General features: G+C 42.1%; 2 protein-coding genes across 2 annotated transcripts; one reads left to right on the top strand and one right to left on the bottom strand.

Annotated features, from left to right (window-relative positions):
- Positions 1-377: 377 nt before the first annotated feature.
- LOC109623634 (ETS domain-containing protein Elk-3-like) lies at positions 378-10,774 on the bottom strand. Its single transcript, XM_020078124.2, has 5 exons — positions 10,414-10,774; positions 6,323-6,531; positions 5,162-5,944; positions 2,138-2,260; positions 378-1,215 (listed from the first exon to the last, which is right to left on the bottom strand). The coding sequence occupies exons 2-5, from the start codon at positions 6,527-6,529 to the stop codon at positions 1,117-1,119; spliced, it is 1,212 nt and encodes a 403-aa protein (XP_019933683.1). The 5' UTR covers positions 6,530-6,531; positions 10,414-10,774; the 3' UTR covers positions 378-1,116.
- Positions 10,775-13,534: 2,760 nt separating this feature from the next.
- hal (histidine ammonia-lyase) lies at positions 13,535-20,026 on the top strand. The gene is made up of 20 exons (XM_020079547.2): positions 13,535-14,072; positions 14,269-14,329; positions 14,595-14,622; positions 14,704-14,778; positions 14,866-14,938; positions 15,097-15,163; positions 15,274-15,311; positions 15,451-15,576; positions 15,736-15,875; positions 16,049-16,096; positions 16,286-16,433; positions 16,533-16,628; positions 17,028-17,086; positions 17,203-17,283; positions 17,445-17,510; positions 17,592-17,757; positions 17,892-18,026; positions 18,819-18,927; positions 19,057-19,126; positions 19,233-20,026. The coding sequence occupies exons 1-20, from the start codon at positions 13,826-13,828 to the stop codon at positions 19,362-19,364; spliced, it is 1,965 nt and encodes a 654-aa protein (XP_019935106.2). The 5' UTR covers positions 13,535-13,825; the 3' UTR covers positions 19,365-20,026.
- Positions 20,027-20,560: the final 534 nt, after the last annotated feature.

The raw sequence follows: 20,560 nt of genomic DNA, 5'->3' as shown, positions 1-20,560 counted from the left end.
TTCACTCAGCTTTTCAGTTTTATTACAGCGTGCTGATATCTGTAAGAACAACATCACACTGAGACATTACAAACCACACATCAGAAAACCATTTCTCTTGAAAAAGCAAAATTGTGCAGTAGCATTGAAATAAACATTGACATGATTAAGACTTACCTAAATGTATTTAAGACCTAGTATGTCATAGTTAAACATATTTATGAGGTTTTAAGGACTAGAATTTACATTATTAAATTTTAGACCTTAGAGACCCAGCAGAAACCCTGGATAAAGATGGGATCAGGAAATTAAATCTAAAGTTTAAACAGAATCCACGTGAACATCCACGTTGGATTTTTTCCTTCACATTTTGTTGTAGCTACAGTAAAACCAGCGTCCATGTTTCAGCATTCAATGCTTGGTTTATTGAAAACGACATGACGTTCTTCACAATACAAAAAATATACAGAATACATACTATATACCAAGTCCATTATAAAAAAAAAAAAGAACATTACAAGCGTTACAAAGGCTTTTTTCATTGATTTGAAATCTCGTCTTCATTAAAAGATTTGTTTGAAATAAAGAGGAAAAATAGGACAACAAGGCACAGCCGGTACTATCGGAGAAGCATAGTGCATACATTACATACAATACCACACAATGTGAAACGACCTGTTTCACACTGTGATGAACATTTAAAGAAAACATTTTTTTTGTTTTTCTTACAAGATTAAAAAACAACTGAGCTCTCTGCGCAAAGAGAGGAAGACTAGCCTTTTCTCAGCTAGCTACACGTCACTACTGTCCGTGTTGAACAGGGTCATGTGGAAATGTGCTATACTTTATCACAAAGAGCCCGACGCCTCACAGACATCATGGCGTATGGCTTTTTTTTTTTTTTTTTACCAAGTGCTTTCAACCACTGTAATCTGAAGCAACTCAAGTGCAAACAAAAAGGTGAGGTCAGAGACTGTCTCAGGACGTTACTGAAGCAAAATGGAGAAGAGATCGCTGCTGCTACTGATGAGGATGATGATGATGATGATGATGATGATGATGATGATAATGAAGCTGAAGCCTTCAACAAGAGATGGATGAAGATGAGAGGTTTTTTTTATCTACACAGACCCTGGATCAGGATTTGTGGGTGGCGGGGGACAGGAGCAGGGAGGAGGGTGTTCCTTCCAGGTTTGGCAGGGGGACAGGCATGTGTCCGTTGATTAGGCTGGGGAACTGCGGAGGAAGAGAAAGGGGCCGAGAGTTAGCGAGGCGGGGACGGACGCTCTATGAAGGCTGCTTTCCGCTGAGGAACTGCAGCATTGTCACCGCTCTGGTTTCCTGTTTTTTTTTTTTTTTTTCTTTTCATTGTACCTCTTCCTTTTTAGTCTCTGTCCCCTGCACCTCAACAACAGACGAAGCAGTCAACAGTATTTGTGCACAAAGAATCCGGTATAGTGTGTGTGTGGAGGGGGGTGTGGTGCATGCATGTACGTTTCTCAAATGAGGAGCAGCTCTCAAACCAGTCCGCCCTGTTCAAACCGGCTCCCCTGGGCTCAAACAGGAAGTATTCACAGGATTTCCTCTCCAGCTCACAAGCGCTGAAACAGGACACCTCTGCTGGACCTGCTCACTAACGCACAACTAGTTTCACCACCGCTGCTGTCTGCTGTTTTTTCAAATCTCAAAAACATCTTTTATATAGTCTCTTTGTCAAGTTTATAGACAGAATTTTGAAGTTCGAGACCCAATCTCCTCATTTTAAACGATGTAATAGAGGGTTCATGATTATTTCACATTGGATAAAAAACAGAAAGAATCAAATATATGTCCAGGCTATAAAAACCAGAGCCAATCCTTTTATTACCTGTGATAGAAGATAAACCGGCTGTGTGTGTTTGACTCTGGTTTATTTGAATCTCTCTAATCATTATTCACGTGATTTAACAACTGCTGGGAAGAACGAGGTATTTTAATTTCACCTGCAGTCTCAAAACTTCCTACTTGGCTTCCAGTCAATATTTATCCTTTCAGCACACTGTTTTCACCTCCTGCGTGTCCGTCTCTTCACAGCCACACCTGTCAAGTGTATGTTTTTTGTGTGTGTATGTGTGTGTGTGTGAGAGAGAGAGTGAGTGAGTGAGTGTGTGTTTGTTACCTGGAACAGCGAGCTGTGGCCCTGCAGCCGGGCGGGGCTCAGCGGGGCAACAGGGCTCAGGCTGCTCCAGAAGTGGATGCCCGACAACAGCGGACTGTGAGCCAGCAACAAACCGGAGGGAGTCTGCAGAGGGGGAAACACAGGAGGAGGAGAGTGAGGGAGGTTTCTTGTAAATGAGAAAAAAACAGTGAAGACAACATTTTTCTCTAAAGACAAACAGAGACCCACTGGTTGCGGAGCATTTCTCTGAGGGGCTCGGATAATGCGAAACATGCTGAAATAGTAAATGGACGTGTATTGGCATTTGGAAAAACAAACTGACGGAGCAGGAAGGAAGTCTGAGGTTTTTTTCCCCCCCTTCCAGAATACAGGGGTGACGTGGGGAGGGGAGGTGGTGGACAGTGGGGGTTGTTGTTGATCGGGGGGGTGGAGGGGGAGAGGGGTCCTCGAGCACTTGGAACGCCAAGTCGAGAGAGAAAACATATGAAATCAATTTCTCCCTCTCTCCCCTGGTCTTCTTTCCCCCTCCCCCCCGACTTTCCCCCATGTCACCTCAGAAGTGAGCCAGTGTTGCGGAGGGACCGGCCCCGCTCCCATTATTAATGGAATTATTGGAGCATATGGCATCACTTAGGGCCTCTTCCCTGCTCTCATAGGTCGAGCTCAGGGAAGATTTCTGTAAATCGCTTGTTTTCTTCTGATCCCACGTTTTTGCGCTGTCCAATAAACAGACGTGTAAAAGCAAGTTTCTGAACGTGTGGACAAACCTCTGATGTGGGAGGCTCAATTTTCCCTTTCGCCCCTTCGATGTCAACACATTGTTGTTGTTAGTACTATTAGTTTGTTCGCAGGAGTTTGGTGGGAGGTAGATTAAAGGGTAGAACCAGGAATTTTTCTTCACTTTCTTCAACCACGTTATAAGATAAATAAATCATTTACACTTTCAGACCGCCTCCTCCTAGACCATCGTGTGTTATATTATTCAACCTTGGTGGAGGTTTGTGGTCAACTGAGAGCCACTCTCGTTCTTCTTATTATATTAAATTGAGATAGAGCATTAAATATACAATTTGAGTAATGAAAGATCAAAATGAACCAAAATGTCTGAACTGGGTTGAATTTTGCTCTAAATTTCTAGATATGTGGCAGAAAAAAACTGACCTGTAATCCCTCTTACATTAGCTGTCAGTTGTTTATGACTGTACAGCTAAAAGACTCGATGAGCTGCACTACTCACAGACATACTTCTACCAGCACTTTGTGGCAGTAATTCCCCAAAATAAAAACGTAAAATTCATAAAAAGCCTGAACATACATTAGCCTAACATACCACTTTACCTTTTTGATACCTTCCCCTCTCTGATTCTTTAAGACATTTCTCAGGACTCAAATGATTTTTTGGTTTCCAGCATCGCGTGCCGGGTTGTGTCAGATGTTTGTCGCTGTGTCTCTCAGAACCGAAGGACACTGACATCATGCTCAAGACGGATCCCATCATCTCCCCATCGCTAACCAGACCACCGCACAGAGGGGATGGAAACTGATAGCATCGCTGAATTATTCTCTTTCTTTGTAAGATTTGATTATTATCGGATTAACTACTTCTGCTGTGGCTGGCACAGAGACATCATCTCTAGTATGTCTTAAATTATTGAGAGCAGAAATGAGAGAACTTGTATTAATGTGTCCCTGGGGAGCGATGAGGCGCATGAACATGAGCAGGGAGAGATCAGGTTTCTCTCAGGTGTGCGCAGGTCGACCGTGCCATCAGTGACCGAATTGATTTGATCTCTGAAATGAACATGGTGTAATGTCTCAGTGTACACTGATTTAAAAAACAGAACAAATAAATACGATTTAAACAGAAAAAAAGGATCAGATAATCTTAAATCCCAAATTTAATCTGATTTCTTATTCATCTTGCAGCTGAACACACTCATGACGTTCAGTCAACAGTGGAAATCAAATAATGTGGGGACACTTCGTCCCAACTCTGCAGCAGAAGTTCCCAGTCATATGTTGCACTAGCAGTTTGTTTATGGTTTAATCCTGGAGACTGTGCTGCTCTCCCATCATGTGAAACCTCTGGTTCTGTTCATCTAATGTTTTGGATCATTATGTTGAACCACTGAACAACCAGTCAGTCACGATTCTGTTCTTTTTCCTCCCCGTTCTGCCAGTAATATACAACACGACTTCCTGCAGCACTGTATTGTCCTAATGACGCATCAGAGGGAGTCGTAACAGTCTTTGTGTGTAAACAGCCAAGAAAATGTTTGCATCTTTGTTCGAAGCTTCATATACAGCAGCAAAGAGGCTGCAAGTGAACCAGTTCCTTAATCTCTGAAAAGATGTAGGTTCCTGTTAGTTTGCATGATTTTTCAGATCTTGGTTACAGAGAACAATTTCAGGTTATTCACTCCTGGAAAAAGGAGGTTTTCAAAAACATTTGACTGGTCAAGGATGTTGGGAAATGTATGCTGGGAAACTGCTGATCATTCTCCAAATGACTAATACAGTCAAAATGTGGAGTCGATGAATTATCTGAAACATGTGTCTAGAAAAGAAAGAATCAATCCTGTCATACCTACATCCAACATGCTGCCAAGAGAGAATTTTAGATGTGTAATTAGAGATGCACTTTTGTTTGCACCAAGCTGAATCTGGAGATCTGCAGGTACCATGATTATGATCATTCTAAGCAGTAGTGGTTATATTTGCACGGTTATATGAGGCTGTAGTAAATCGACTACTAGTAAGTGATCTCATGAGTTCCACAGTAAGTTAAGGATCCGGACTGTTTGTCGGACAGTGTAATAACTACTTGTGTTTGTGAAGTGATGTAGTATTAAATTTGGGCTGAGACATTTTGGCTTTGAGCTCAAAACTGCATTATAACATGTTTACAATTGATCAAATCGTCAGGCTTTCGAATCCAAATCAGAACCGTGACGTCAGCACTCGATACCAAAACTGGATCTGATCAGTCTGAACTGAAACTGTTACTGAGACCAATCATCTCACCTGTGCAGTGAAGAAGGCAGGAGTGAGGGAGCCGGACGGGAGCGCTGGGCTGTTGAGGGCGATGGAGCCGATGTCGCTCCCGGCCAGCAGCAGGGACGGGGCGGAGATCTCCAGAGCTTTGGGCTTTTTGCTTTTTGGTAGGAGTCCATCTCCTTGGTTACTATTACTAACAGAACTACTTCTGCCACTGCTGCTGCTTCTCCTCTTCTCAGGAGGCTGCAGGGCTCGCTCCCTGTGCCCAGAGGAGAGGTTGAGGGGCTGGGCGCTCTGGTCAGAGTCCTCCTCATCTACCTCTTTGACAGCGGGGCTCCAGCTTCGGCCCGGCTGGGCGTGGGGGGAGGGTGGGGAGTGGGAGTGAGAGGGGAGTCTGGATGGCCTAGGGGAGACGTAGGTCTCGGGCTTGGTTGAGGGAGGGGAGCTCCTCTCGTTGGCGCCAAAGCGGATGACGGAGCGGGACTCGTCCTGACGCTCTCGCAGGGCTCGCAGCAGCTCGGTCTGGTTCTGCAGCGAGCTGATGCTGAAGGAGGAGTAGAGACCTGAGCGAAGGTAGTCGTTACGACACTGCTGCACCCCGAGGGCTGCCAGGGTCCTCCTCTGGGCCTCCTCCTCCCCTTCCTCTTCCTCCTCCTCCTCTACCTCCAGCTCAGGGGCCTCCCCTTCCTGGAGGGGAAACCGTCCAGAAGCCAGGCCCATCTCCACCGCCTGTGGGTCCATCTTCAGGATCTCAGGGAAGGACACAAACTTATAGACAAACTTCTGGCCAATCACCTTCTTAATGATGTTCTGTGAAACAAACACACATCAGTAACAAAGAGATCGTTACACACAATTTACACTTGTGTAAAACATGATGACATATAAAATATGAACACATATTGATTATCAATGTTTCAGTCCAGAGAAGGCGCACTGCTACACTGAAACTCTGTGTTCGGGTGTGTTAGAGCTCTATTGTGCATTTGATGAGAAAGAGGAAGTGGATGTGTCTATCGGGTCGACTGTGGTTTCAAGAGAAGCATAACAACGGATCTGTTGTTGATCTACATCATTTTAACATGCTGCCTTCAGGTCCCACCACTTATCATAGCTGCTGTGACATGATTTGTTGGACGACCACACAGTGCAACTTCCTGTTCTCGATCAGCATTCAGTTTATTGTACCTTGTCGTAGTAGTAGCGCAGGGCTCTGCTCAGCTTGTCGTAGTTCATGTTGGTCTTGTTCTTGCGTAGCCCCCATAGTTTGGCCACTTCCTCTGACTTGAGGAGCTTGAACTCGCCGTCTGTGGACGTCCAACATATCAGGTGCTTGTGGCTCTGGTCAAGCAGCAGCTGCAGCAGGAACTGCCACAGGGTGATGGCACTGTCCATACCTTCAGGAAGACAGATCGGTGTGAGGAATTTGACTCGGTGCAGAATATGCAACATAAAAGCTCCCACTGGTTATTTTTAAGGTAGTTTTCAGACATAAACACCAACACTACCTGTGCACTACAAGTTCAAGCACCCAAGAAGAAGAGGAAAGTTTGCAGTCAATGTGACAGTTATTGACTATGTTTTATACTAATGTCAATTAACTGTCCACAAACAGTATCACGTGTTTGTTTGGAGCAAGAGGAGCTGATGCTTCGTCTCAATTAAATGCCTCTTTACCTGATTCTCCGCACAGACTAAATTATGCGAGTAGCTGAAGAGGGACAAGCCTGTTTAAGCTCTAACATGTGGTGTAAGAAAGAGTAGAGCGCTGATGAATAGAACAGTGTGTGTTAAAGACTGCAGTGTAAAGTAGCAGCAGCGGGCAGAAGAGAGAAAAAAAACACACATATAAGGAGGAACAACAGCTCAAGCCAGAAATATGCTGCGGTTCAACCTGGCCCTCTCTCCACAGGAAGTATGACTGGCCCAGGGTGGGTTATTCCTTTAATAGAGGAATGTGCAGCCTCGAAGCTCCTGTCTGCCTGCTAGCAGCTCACATATTAATAATTTTGTTTAAGAGAGGAGGGGCTGTTTCCGCCACCGCAGACTGTAACACTAAAGTGCTCAAACAGTTGGTGGATTAATTGATACTTCAAAAGACAGATTGACAGGCAAAACATTATTTAGCCGATTGGTTAAGTCATTTACTGAGCTAAAACGCCAAGGTAATATGTTTGAGTTATGGACTTTCGATCAGACAAAACAAGCCGAGACATTTGAGAACGGCAGAGAGATGCATGCTGGTCGGCCTCAAACTTCAACCCTGTAATGAAAAGCATGGGTGATGCATACCCTGCATGTGCACTGGATGTAACCCATTCAGGCAACTTGTTTGGATTGTAATAATGCCATTTCACAATGACATCATTATGGAAGATTAATACCAAATAATGAAAAATTATGTCGCTATATGATGTCATTTTCTGACTTCCTTGCGACTTCTTCCTGACGTCCCTTAATTATATGATAACATGATGGGGAATCATTTTATAGTCAATATTAACATTTAGCTCAATTATCCTATTATTTGTGGAGAGCTCTCAGAAAATGTGTTTTTAGTTTTGTTGAGCTTGACCTTTGACCAAGCAACGACAGAAGTTAATCATCGGGAGATAATGCCCAAACTACTATTCCCACCAAGTTAGGTGAAAACATATCCCGGCATTCTTCAGTTCTTATGCACACAGAGATGAGCAAAAGCCCTGCTTCCAGCTTTGCCCACAGCCAGGGAACTAAGTCTCAGTAAAAACTGTTGAGTAAATGCTTGATCAGAATCATTTTGTGTACATTGGGTTAAAACATCTTGTCTCCTTCGAGGTGAACTCGAACCTAAAGATATCAGCTATAGAGCAGCCACAGTCCTCCCATCTACCAAGTGAGCTATTGAAAGGATATGACAACAATTAAAGTTAGATTTGATTAGTTGGATTGATAAACTCTAGTTCTGCTGTTTCATTTCATAGTTTTACAAATTTTAGACTCAATTGAATTGATCTCAAGTTCTTTGTGTCAGACATCTGGCTTCTTTTGTTAAATAAAAAAGGAAGAACAGGGTTTATTAAAGCAAACGTATATATTTCACAAAATAGAAATATTGTATTTTTTGTTAAAAATATATATATATACTGTTGTCTTTTTTATTTGATATGTTTAATTATTTTACACGTATAAAAATGTGGTTGTATTGTTTAAAAGTGAGAAGTCTTTTATGAGTCCCACAATGGGAAATGTGCACACATAAACATATTGTTGTCCATTTTAATCTACACATACAAATATTTATGGTATAGTTGTGGCGACAGTATTGAAAATGGTCACCCTCCACACAGTCCTTCATATTGATAAACCTTTTTGTCATCTTGTGTTCTCTTCAATCTAATCTGTGGATGTGCGGAGTGATTAGAGACCGATGCTCAAAAAACAATGATAACAAACTCAGACAGGAGAGAGAGGGAGGGAGCGCTGAACCCACTTCCGACATACGCTATCCCGTGAGTTTTTTATCTGCCATGTGAAACTACAAACCTGTCAGAGTCAGGACTTCCTCCTATTCTACTTCCAAGGACAAATGGTGAGCAGAGGGGATCCCACAGCAGGGGATCGTTTCCCCAATCCTGCCACACTTCCCACTAAAGCCCCGGAGGACGAGGGGTCAAAAGATCAAATCATTGTCCCATTTTCACAGCTCCACCCTGTAACCCACTCTGAACCCACACTTTGGTTTGGCTTTTAAACGCAAAAGTAAAGCTCGCCAACACAGGGCCAGTGAGCTGACAGGTCTGCAATTAGGCCAGAAGGACTTGTAAACATTCACCTTTGCAAGATGCTGCAAATAGCACAGTGGAACTTTTAAATACTCTGCAGTCCCGAATACCTCAGAGAGTGACCAGCAGGAGATGTGAGCACAGCAAGGTGATAATAACCTCACAGCTGACACACGATGTGGATATTAGAGTGAGTGGCCCACCACGGGTCATACCGTGTCAAATCATCACATTTTGGGCTGCAACAACGTGTTCTTGATAAGATAAGTTTTTGATGCTGATTAGGTCGTATGAGAAACCAATAGAACCAAAGTTTTATGTGGCTCGCATCATAATTACTGGAGATATGGAAAGTTTTAACTTTTTGGGGTCATATCTTCCTTAATTGAAGTCACAGAGACATTGTTCTCATATGTTTTAAATCTATTTCCAGCTCCAGCTAAACGGGATACTGCCCCAATATAAAAATAACAGCATTGTGAGTTTTACAACAGATACAATTGAATTGCAAAAAATATCTTTAATTTCAAAGTTGGTGAAACTTTCACCAAGACCTGCTGAAAGTTTGCTCTCTGAGTCATTTCTGAGATGTCATTACTTATCTGAACTTCTTACAATGTTATTAGTGATCAGTGTGTGGTCAGGTTCATGCAAAATAACAAGACACTACTTTATCAATGGACTCCCAACACATACAAAATCATCCATCATCCATTTTCAACCAAATGTTAATTCAAGTTTTTGAAAATCTACACTTATGAACGTTGAAGTGGTGCTGAGCCTCTCAGAAAGATGAAGTATTTCTATATATAATGGAGATACGCACAGATACAGCCCCATATCCCAGCCCTACTGTGAGTTCTACCTGCAGTCACCCACAGATCATGGTAAAACTCATTCCAGGATTATCACAGGGACACTGTGGTGGTTTTGCCCGGGGACGAGGAGCCCTGCTGCGGATGCTCTGGCTGACGAACCTCGCCGTGCGCACAAAGCCGTCCACTGTGTTGGCTGAGCGGAAACTCCTAATGAGATTAGATGGTGTGTGCAGACATTACTTAGCCATGACTAAATCTGCTCTCTTCCTGTTCGCAGACGGTGGAAAATTCAACAGGGGAACATTAAAATAAATCATCGAGGATAGACTCCGAGGCTGTGGGCTTTCTTCGCATCGCGCTGCGTCTTTTGTTTGCTTGTGTGTGTGTTTTGAGTGGTGAGGTTTCAACACTCGTATCCGGGAGCCGAAAGTTGCAGCGGCTCTTTACGCACAGCTCAGCGGTCTGGATCGCTGCTGTGCCCCACTGACTCATTTTCAAGATGTTGCTCGGACCGGAAGACGACACAAACCGTGCGTAAAACTTAGAAAACGCACCCAAACGATCCAAAGAGTTTAACACCAGATACACATTTACAGTCGAGGTGGCTCAATGATTAAAGAGAACACGAGAACGTGTGCGTTATTTCGCAGTTTACAACCAGCAATCGGGTTCATCACATAGAAACATTTTACTTTACCTGATCAACGGTGTGTTTCCCTCCGTGAAGCGTTACGGTGAGCCCTGTGTGATTCCTTGTTTTTCCATGCTTTACTTCTGCTCCTCACAGTTGTGCTGCGCTGAAATAGGATCCTGGGCTTTTTCTCTTTCTGAGCAGGAAGTTGGAGCAGGCAGACACAGAGCCGGCTCACTTCCTCTCCCCTACGATTCCCCAGGCAGTTTGCCGTCTGTGTAAACACACTTTTCCTCCCCTCCTCTCCTCCCGTGCCTGCCCGCTGACCGTGCGCCAGCAGTGGGCCTGCTCACACAGGATCCGCACACATGGTGATACAGAAACTCCGACTGCCCATAAACTGACATCATCACCGTCAGTCCGCAGGCGAGCGAGCTGCCTTCACGTACGCCTCGTTTACTTTACAGTCACAGTCAAAAAGCAGAGTCATGTGGTTCGGGGTCTATTACACGTTAACTAATGCGCTGTGTGTGTGTTACTGCACCAAACGCATATCAGGATAACTCAATTTAAAACTACAATGGCACTCAGTAGAGCTCATACCGCCGCCAGGGCCCAACAGTCCCCTTAAATTCAATCAAGCCTCACCAAGTTCCACAGACTCACTTATATCAGTCCTTTTAAATGTGTGAGATCTGTAAAAACCCATCATACTTACAATGTTAAAGAAAGTGATCAAGATGTGTGTCCAAGATCCAACTATTTGTGGAAACCATTCCAACATTTAATGGCTTCTTTCTTGGCTCTTCCACCAAGTTTTGTGGAAACCAACCAACCAATCAACCAACCTACTCACCCACCAACCAACCAACCAAACCAACCACCAACCCACCCTCCAACCAACTAACCAGCTAACCAACCAACCAACCAACCAACCCATAAACCAACCAATCCAACCACCAATCAACGAACCAACTGACTCACTAACCGTCTGACCGACCGACCGACTGACCAACCGACCCAGACAAACAAGGGTAAAAAGATAACCTCTTTGGCAGAAGTGAAAATGATGCTTTAATAGTCGTGTATTCCATCAGAAAATACTGCTCTACAGAGGTTTCAGTGAATTAACATCACAAAAGACTATTTGAATAAAATGAATAGCAAACAATCTATCATTTACAGTAATATACTATATAGACAACAATATCTCGCATTATGCAAATTAATTGTACAAATATTTGTGAAAAAAATAGACTTAGCGCCACTTCATTATTTAGAGACTTAATGTCACTAATACAATATAATAACATCAGTCCATCCATTATATTTTCTGCTTACCCAGCTCTGTTTCAGGAGGGCTGGAGCCAATTCGTTTTTGTACTTTGTTTTATTATTATGCAGGGTTTCATTTGAAAAAAGCCTACACGGATTTGATTAATTTTGTTGAGGTATTTTGAAAATGTTTGTCGATACTGACAAAGACAAAATACCAAACATATTAAATTTAATATTTTATTTGTTGTTTCTGTACAGGCCAGACTCACTGATAAGCTTCCAAAAACTGGACATCTGCCATAGGATTTTCAGTGTGATTATATTTAGTAGTTAGGAGCATTTTTGCCATTATTTGATTTTAGGGAGAGGCTGGACGAGCAAAGAGAGATGCAACAAAAGTCTTCAGCTGACATTCAACTGGGGACACTCCTAAAACAAAGTGTGAGCCTCAGACCTGGTCCAAGAGACGGTTACATTAAGGCAGATAGATTTTAAAGTAACACTTCATCTCCCCTCATATTTAATTCAGTGAATATCAGCTTTTATGGTCCTATTTATGGTCTTTATTCCTCAAATCTTCTGTCAAGTCAGAACATAGGTTCCCAGTTGGGGTGATACCACACCAGAGATCTGCTGTAAGACACCAATTAATGTGTTTTATGATGTGCATCCCTGTGTAGGTCAGCAGTGGAAGTGAGGCAATGAAATGTTTGGTTGTTAAAATATTTTGCCGACTGACTGAATGTATAATTTTGTAATGTTTGTTTGTTTTGTTATGAAACAGTATTTAGTCTGTGATGCAAGAAAAGGCCAATTTAATCTTGTCTAAAAGAGTCTTTTGAGATTAGCTAAAGGTTTACCTCAAGATTAACACTATAAATTGGACAACTGAGATCCTTAGAGGTGTAGTTAGTAATCCTCGAGAGTGACTCGATATTTGAACTTCACATCAAAATGCTTCCCGCTCATCGGTGCTCATTCAGAAGTTCCGTCCTTTAAATTCATGGACACAATGGTGGAATCCTCTGTGAATTCTGTCTTTAATATAGAACACAAACACTAATACAAATCATCGAACAAATGACATGCACACAAACACAAAAATCAAAACACAATATCGATTACAAACTACCAAGAGGTAGTCATTTATATTCTTTTAACATGACACTGAGAGGACCACAGGTTTATAAGCTTGTAAGGAAGGTGACGTCACCTGCCACAGTATTAAATGATCTGTGTTTGCAACACTTTTGAGTTTAGGTCTTCATTGCTCGTTTCTTAGAGCCAGCACACCAGCTGCAGACGATCACAACTCCATGCTACTTTAATTGACTTATTGTGTATTTTTACAGCAGACAATTAAAATAATTAATTGGACCAAAGTTAGATGGAAGATTATTTGCATCTGTTGTCTCTGGGCAAGCATAGCATAAAACTCAGTTGGGACTAGTTATAAAAACAAGCAAATTCAGGAAGAGCAGCCTCTGCATCAGTCTTCTTGTCTGTGAACTCTCGGAGGTCCGTCAAATGTGCTGCCACATCTGTTACTGGCCCGTCAGTCTGGTGGCCCTTTCGCATGTTGAGGCTGTGGGACGTCCGCAGTGGAAATCCAGGGCTCGATGTCTCCCAGTCTGACCGTTTAGTGTCTCTCCTCTTCTTTATTTTCACGTCTTCTTCTTTTTTTAAAGGTTTAATTTCACCACCTTTTAGAATGTGCACATGCTAAGATTTTATCAACATATAAATCTTTGAATCTTGAATATTTCATTGCTGTTATTGTTCACTTTCATTTCACTTAACTTCAAACTAATTCATATAAATAAATCAAAGTCGATGTAAATAATTGTTTCCATCACAATAAGCAAATAAAGTAGATACTTCATTTTGTGGGCAATTAAACATTGATTTGTTATTATGTTAAATTTTCAGTATGCATGTGAATGTGAACATGAATGTGTTGTTTTAAAAAAAATACTTGTTGGTTTTTTGTCGTTGCGTCACCTGAACGCATTGAGGTCAGTGTGTCCAAACATCCGTGTGACTGACCCGTGGAGGTCAGTGGTCCCCTGGAGGTGTGACACCGGCGAGGCGGGACTCCCCAGCGGTGCGTGTGATTGGTGGCACCGCTGTACGCAGCTGAAGGTGATGGGCTGCGGAGCGACAAGCAGCGCTCACTGCAACAGAGTCACGCTGAAGCGCAATGCCTCGTTTTACTGTCCACATCCGCGATGAGTGGCTGGCGGTGCCATGCCGGGACACAACCAACACCATCCAGTGGCTCGGACTCGAGGCGCTTAAACGTTACATTAAGAACAAACCGGACAACGGCGGCATCACGGCGGTGAAGGACACTCGGTTCGTGGTGCGAAGGTGCCAGGGTTTGGGTTTGCTGGACGCGGATGACACCATCGAGGATGTACTGGAGGATAACGACTTTGTCGAGATCGGTAATGACAGTTTGCATGAATTAAGTAATTAACAAGTGCATGCATCAGCACTGACGTTATAACATTGGCTGTGCGTAATTTGTGCGTAATTGCGCAATATTGGTGCCATGGCGACGATAAGAACGTTAATTATAATGACAAAATTAACGATTAAGAGGTAATCCATATAATTTGTATGATTTTCTTTTTCTTCCAGCTATAGAAGGAGATACCATGTCTCCTGACTTTATCCCGTATGAGCCTGGAGTTTCTCATCTGTATCCTCAAACTTGTGAATTTGTGCTATATAGTTATTATATGGTACATATACTGTAGCGGGTACTAAACACTGTTTGTTTTTTGTTTTCAATTTATTAATTTTTTTAGTTTAGTTTTTTAGTTCTGGGTAACACTGTCTTTTGAAAAGAATCCCAGTCTATTGAATAATGGAGTTTTATCATTTCTGTATAATATAATCTCTTATTTTCACTGTAGGGCAACACTGTGTTTAACTGAATGTTATCCTTGATAAATGTGAAACAGTACAGCAGCATATAAAGAACCTGGAGACGTAAGTGTTCGTTATATACCCATTTTCTGCTAAAATGTTATACTAACTACATCTATATAATATGCATATCCCTGTATACAGTTTATTTCCCTGGATGGGAACAGCCTGACATCTACAGATTTGGTCAACCTAGGCAGGGGACTGTACAAGATAAAGGTAATTATCAACAACTTGTATTTGTCGTCAGGTCCAATTGGATAATCTTTTACTCAGTGTAATCATTCCCTTTACTGACATTTTCAGCTGACTCCAGAGGCAGAGAGAAAAGTTGTGCAAGCCAGAGACCTTTTGGACACCATTGTCAAAGAAAACAAAGGTTGAGATCAATTTCAGGATAAAGACCTTAAATGTCTGTCTGCAAAGAGAATGAGTGCATTAAAAAGCACAGTGTTAACCAGCTGCTGCAACACTACAGCCTCCCCAAAGAAATTATTACATGTTTTCAGTTCTCTGTATTTCTCTCTGTGCCATCAGTTGTCTATGGAATCACAACAGGATTTGGCAAATTTGCCCGAACTGTCATTCCTGTCAGCAAGCTCAAGTAAAGACAATATTTTATTTTCTGTTTTCTTTGTCAACTGTTGAGGAATCATCCTTTTTTATGTGCTGATTTAAGGTCTTTTTCCCTTCCCTTTCATTTTTTCCCTTCAGGGAGCTGCAGGAGAACTTGGTGCGTTCACACTCAGCAGGTAATAACAGTCTCTATAAGGCTCGCTTTCTTGTTTCGCGTTTAACATTTGTAAGACCTCGAGAACTCCAGACAGGATGACAGGTATTTTAGAATTTCTTATTGTACATATGTCAGCATGGATCTGCTCTGGTGTGCAGGTATGGGAAACCCGTTGAGCCCTGAGAGAACCCGCATGTTGCTCGCTCTCAGGATCAATGTCCTGGCCAAAGGGCACAGTGGGATCTCTCTGGAAACCCTTCATGCCATGATCCAAGCCTTTAATGGTGAGCCTCACTCTGACCCACCAATCTCACTTGACCTCAGGTGACCTGAATTATCTATTAGCTACTGTTAACTGACATGATTACTGGCTTGATGGATTAGTATTGGGGAATTTGACTGTTACATGACTCTTCTTATGAATCTTACTTTGCCCCCCGCAGCTTCCTGCCTCTCCTTTGTCCCAGAGAAGGGAACAGTGGGTGCTAGCGGAGACCTGGCACCACTCTCTCATCTGGCTCTAGGGCTGATGGGAGAGGGTAAAATGTGGTCTCCAAAGAGTGGATGGGCAGATGCCAAATATGTAAGATTGCGATGACTTTTTCATAGTTGTAAAACAATAACATGCTTGATGCAGTGGGAAGTTTGCATTTTGCTTATGAGAGTGAAAGGTCGTAAAGGCCAAAAGGAAAACATGTTTAGCTTTGGATGACCCTTGACCTTTTACATGTTTTTTTCTCTTTCATCCTTGGCCAGGTCCTTGAGGCCCATGGACTGAAGCCAATATCACTAAAGCCTAAAGAGGTAATGTTTAAAGCCAACCACACACTCTCATGTTTCACTTGAACTGATAACTTCAGAAAATAAATCCAGGGTTCATCGGGAATCCTTTGTGTTTAAGAATTTAGAAGAATATGAACAGAGTTTACATGACTATTACACAGCGTGATATAGTTATAGTAAGATGGACAATACTCTTCTTTACCCTCACAGGGTCTTGCTCTGATCAACGGGACCCAGATGATCACCTCTCTGGGGGCAGAGGCCATGGAGCGAGCCCAGGCGATCGCCCGTCAGGCTGACATCATCGCTGCCCTCACCCTGGAGGTGCTAAAAGGAACCACCAAGGCTTTTGACAGTGGTGAGCAACATCATCTCAAGACTACAGAAGCATTTACCTTCAAATTGAAGATCCTGCATTTTGTCCATCCTTTCTGATTTTCTGTCTCCTCCTATACAGACATCCATATGCTGCGGCCTCACCCAGGACAGATAGAGGTGGCCCAACGCTTCCGCTCGCTGCTGGACTCTGATCACCATCCATCCCAAATTGCAGGTCAGAGGACAGACCTGGAATCTAAAACAGACAGAGCATGATATAGTAGTCGCACGTCATTATCATTACACTCTTTAACATCTGGGCAGCAGTGGCTCTGCCACTTCAAAGCCAGGTCAAGTGTGAGGACATATCTAAAGCTTACAAGGTCACACTGCGTCAAGGTTGGACGTTATCTCTGTATTTGTCAGGGTTTCTGACCAACCTCAAACATCTATGAGGAATGTTGCTCCTGCTGCCCTTGATCAAGGTCCTTGTTTCAGAGCTGTAGCACTCTATAGTCCTCCTCCATACCACAACTCATAGCCTTGGTCAGGTCAGATGTAGAAGGTGTATTTCCCTTAATAAATTAATAAACATGTTGTATTTAATGTTTGTCATCTGGTGATGTTTTTCCAGAAAGCCACCGTTTCTGTGACCGAGTCCAGGATGCCTACACCATGCGATGCTGTCCTCAGGTAACTTCAAGTTAAATTTGTTCCAGAGGGATTTAAATTCTCTCCACCCTTAAACTGCCAGTTTTGGAAGGTTGTTTGTTCATATCCTGAGCATAACCTTCTCTTCCTTTACACAGGTTCACGGAATTGCCACCGACACAATCAACTTTGTCCAGAACATCATCAATACAGAAATCAACAGTGCCACTGACAACCCTGTATCCTCCTCCTGCAAACTGGAAGTCTGTGATTTCAAACGTGTCACCGTAGTCTCTGCACTCAAACAATTATCAACCCCAAAGTTTAGGTTCTGCCACAAATTGTGCGTTGGATTTTCACTAGATAGTTTGTGGTGTAATTTTCTTAACAATTGTACAAGATGGTGTTTGCCGAAAGAGGTGAGACCATTTCAGGTGGGAATTTCCATGGAGAATATCCAGCAAAGGTTTGTGACTCATCAAAGTTTTTTTGTATTTGCTGCAGATTTTGTTCTCCTCTCTTTCACTGCTCTTTTCCTTTCTCTTAGGCCCTAGACTTTTTAGCCATTGCAGTCCATGAGCTGGCGTCTATCAGTGAGAGGAGGATCGAGAGGTTGTGTAACCCCTCCCTGAGCGAGCTGCCTGCCTTCCTCGTCAACGAGGGGGGACTCAACTCAGGATTCATGATTGCCCACTGCACTGCTGCTGCATTGGGTCAGTGCAAAAACATAAAAATAAAGTAGAGCATGAGTAACCAAGTAGTTAAAGTACATTCTATGTCTCTATTTTATTAATTTCATACAAAATTAACATCATTAACATAATGTCTATCTTTATTCTGTGTCCAGTTTCAGAGAATAAGGTTTTGTGCCATCCATCTTCTGTGGACTCCTTGTCCACCAGTGCTGCCACAGAGGACCATGTGTCTATGGGAGGCTGGGCTGCCAGGAAGGCCCTGAGGGTCATTGAGCATGTGGAGCAAGGTTAGGTTATTTCAAATATCAATATCAATATCAAACTCCATTGGAGTAATTGTGTGTAACTTTGAGGCACAAATAAATAGTAACAGTTATATTTACACAAACTACAATTTTATCAACAATAGCAGGCAGATTTGGCCTTCAGTGAAATATTTGACATGGAAACCAACTAATTATCAGTCAATAAAGTGAATTTCAGCATGAATCAGGACTCACAAGGGGAAACTCACAATGTGTGCGTCATTGAGTTGCAGTGTATGAGCAATAACAGCTTTTTTCAATAATCTAAAAACCACCCAATTTTATGTGAGTTTTTAAATCATGACATGAAAACTGTTTCTGGTAGAAAGAGGCTCACAGACCAGCTTCTGATGATTCTGTCACCAGTGCAAAGGTAACAGTGTCTAAAATAAGGGCAGTGTACACCGACTGTGGATAGAGTTGCCTCAGCAAACATTTGCATGGTTGTAAATCAAAGCTCATCGAGTGGAAACAGTGGTTAACCATCAAACCACAGGTTTAATACATTAAAGTTACATATGTGATTATATCAAGTCTCTGAATTATTCACAACAGACGCAGTAACAAACAATAATGGTTGCATGTAAGATTTAAGCCGTCAGTGTCTGACTTTTAAACATGGAAGTGGATCTATACTGTTATATAAGAGTTTTGATGCATTAAGTGGTTCGACTGCTCTACAAGGACATATCTAGTTTATGTGATATTGTCTGGTGATTTTATTAAATATACGGAGATTATATTTCTCTAAATGAATGGATATTCTGTGATCAGTTCTTGCCATAGAGCTGCTGGCGGCCTGTCAGGGTATCGAGTTCCTCCGCCCACTTCGAACCACCACTCCACTGGAGAAGGTCTATGAACTCGTGCGCAGTGTGGTCAAGTAAGTCAAACAGATGTGGCCAAGGTACACAAGCTTTCCCTCCACTGAGATGATGTTCAGGATGGTTAATATTTATCCACTGTTCCACTTCTGACGTTCTTTTCCTGACTGCTCTTTTGTCATGAACAGACCGTGGATTAAAGACAGGTTCATGTCTCCAGACATCGAAGCTGTTCACCGCCTCCTACTTGACCAGAAGGCAAGTCGTGGCTATAAAATGTCCCCACTGTCGATGCACATGCAGGTCCACTGTTAATAAGATTAAATGGAAACATTTTAATTGAACATTTATATTTTCAACCCAGGTGTGGAATGTGGCCAAACCTTACATTGACAAGTATCAGACGGAGTACATCCCAGAGTCCCGCCCCGTCTCCCCCACTGCCTTCTCCCTGGACTCTCCAGCATCGCCGAGGAAGCGTGTCCGACATGAGTAAATGCATTCTTTTTTTATTTTACAAAGACTTTTGTGAATTTCAATGAACCAAAGTATTTGATTTAACATTGATTTGAAGATGCAATATTGGTTTTCCTTCTGTTGACTATATTCATATTTAGATATTTGACATTGAATTTTTAATATTTGAGGATATGTTGATAAGATAAGAAATGGGAATAATATATATACACACATTTAGTGACCACCAATAATGACACCAGTAAAATCGAATCCAACAGCCTCAGCGTAAATATTTCCTTTGCAAAGATTATAATGTTCACTCTTCATTGACACTGTCAGCAAAGTATGAGTTTAACTGTATATTTATAGTTTAGAGTCTAGTTTGCAGTAATAACTCAACTGTTTAACTTTGAGAAAATGGGGTCAGAATTTCATAAGATTGTATGGGTGTAGTTAATAAAGTGGCCACACAGTGTATGTTTCTATGTAGTAATTGTTGGGTGTTGAACTTGTATCCTGTATATCCACTGCCCTATGCCACGATGCATTAGAGTTTTACCTATGTACACTTGTGTTGTCCCTTAAAACTGTTTTTAATTTAGTTGTTCTTGCCACACTACCTCAGCCATTTTCATATCAAATCTTTTTAATGATGTAACACAAACATTACTCTGATTAAATGTAGTTTTTCTGCTTTAATCATATGAAATCTTAAATGATTTTCATCTATATGTTTTCACACATAAATTTTTTCATCTATATGTTTAGATAACAATAAAAGTTTCAGCAGAAATGTTTTATTGTTAGCGTGATGATGTGAGTCCTGCCTCTACTTGTTAATATTTATGTCCATTTATGGTGTTTGTAGCTGACCGAAGTTAATTTGGATTCGGAGTAATCCCTTCAGCTTCATCTCCTCTGCAAACAGAGCTCAGTGCTCTCAAACACCAACTACATAGATTTCATTTTTGGAGCAGCAGCAAGAAGCCAGGCTTTGGAAGGAATCTACTGTAACTCTAGTCACTTAAGTCAAAACACCCACAACGATCGAGGAGTATCATCCCATGTTTATTCCTGTGTGTCATACCTCAGGGAAGTAAGTTTAACAGAAGCCTCCAAGTCCAGTTAAACAGCACCTGTCTGTCCCTGAGGAAAAACCTAAGGAGGATAAAATGTTGTACCACAGACATGTAAAGGCAGCTTGGTCAACAAATTCAAAGGTTACACAAATAA

The sequence above is a fragment of the Paralichthys olivaceus genome, chromosome 7 (assembly GCF_024713975.1).
Source record: "Paralichthys olivaceus isolate ysfri-2021 chromosome 7, ASM2471397v2, whole genome shotgun sequence".
Taxonomy (NCBI): domain Eukaryota; kingdom Metazoa; phylum Chordata; class Actinopteri; order Pleuronectiformes; family Paralichthyidae; genus Paralichthys; species Paralichthys olivaceus.
This window is presented reverse-complemented; position numbering and strand designations above follow the sequence as displayed.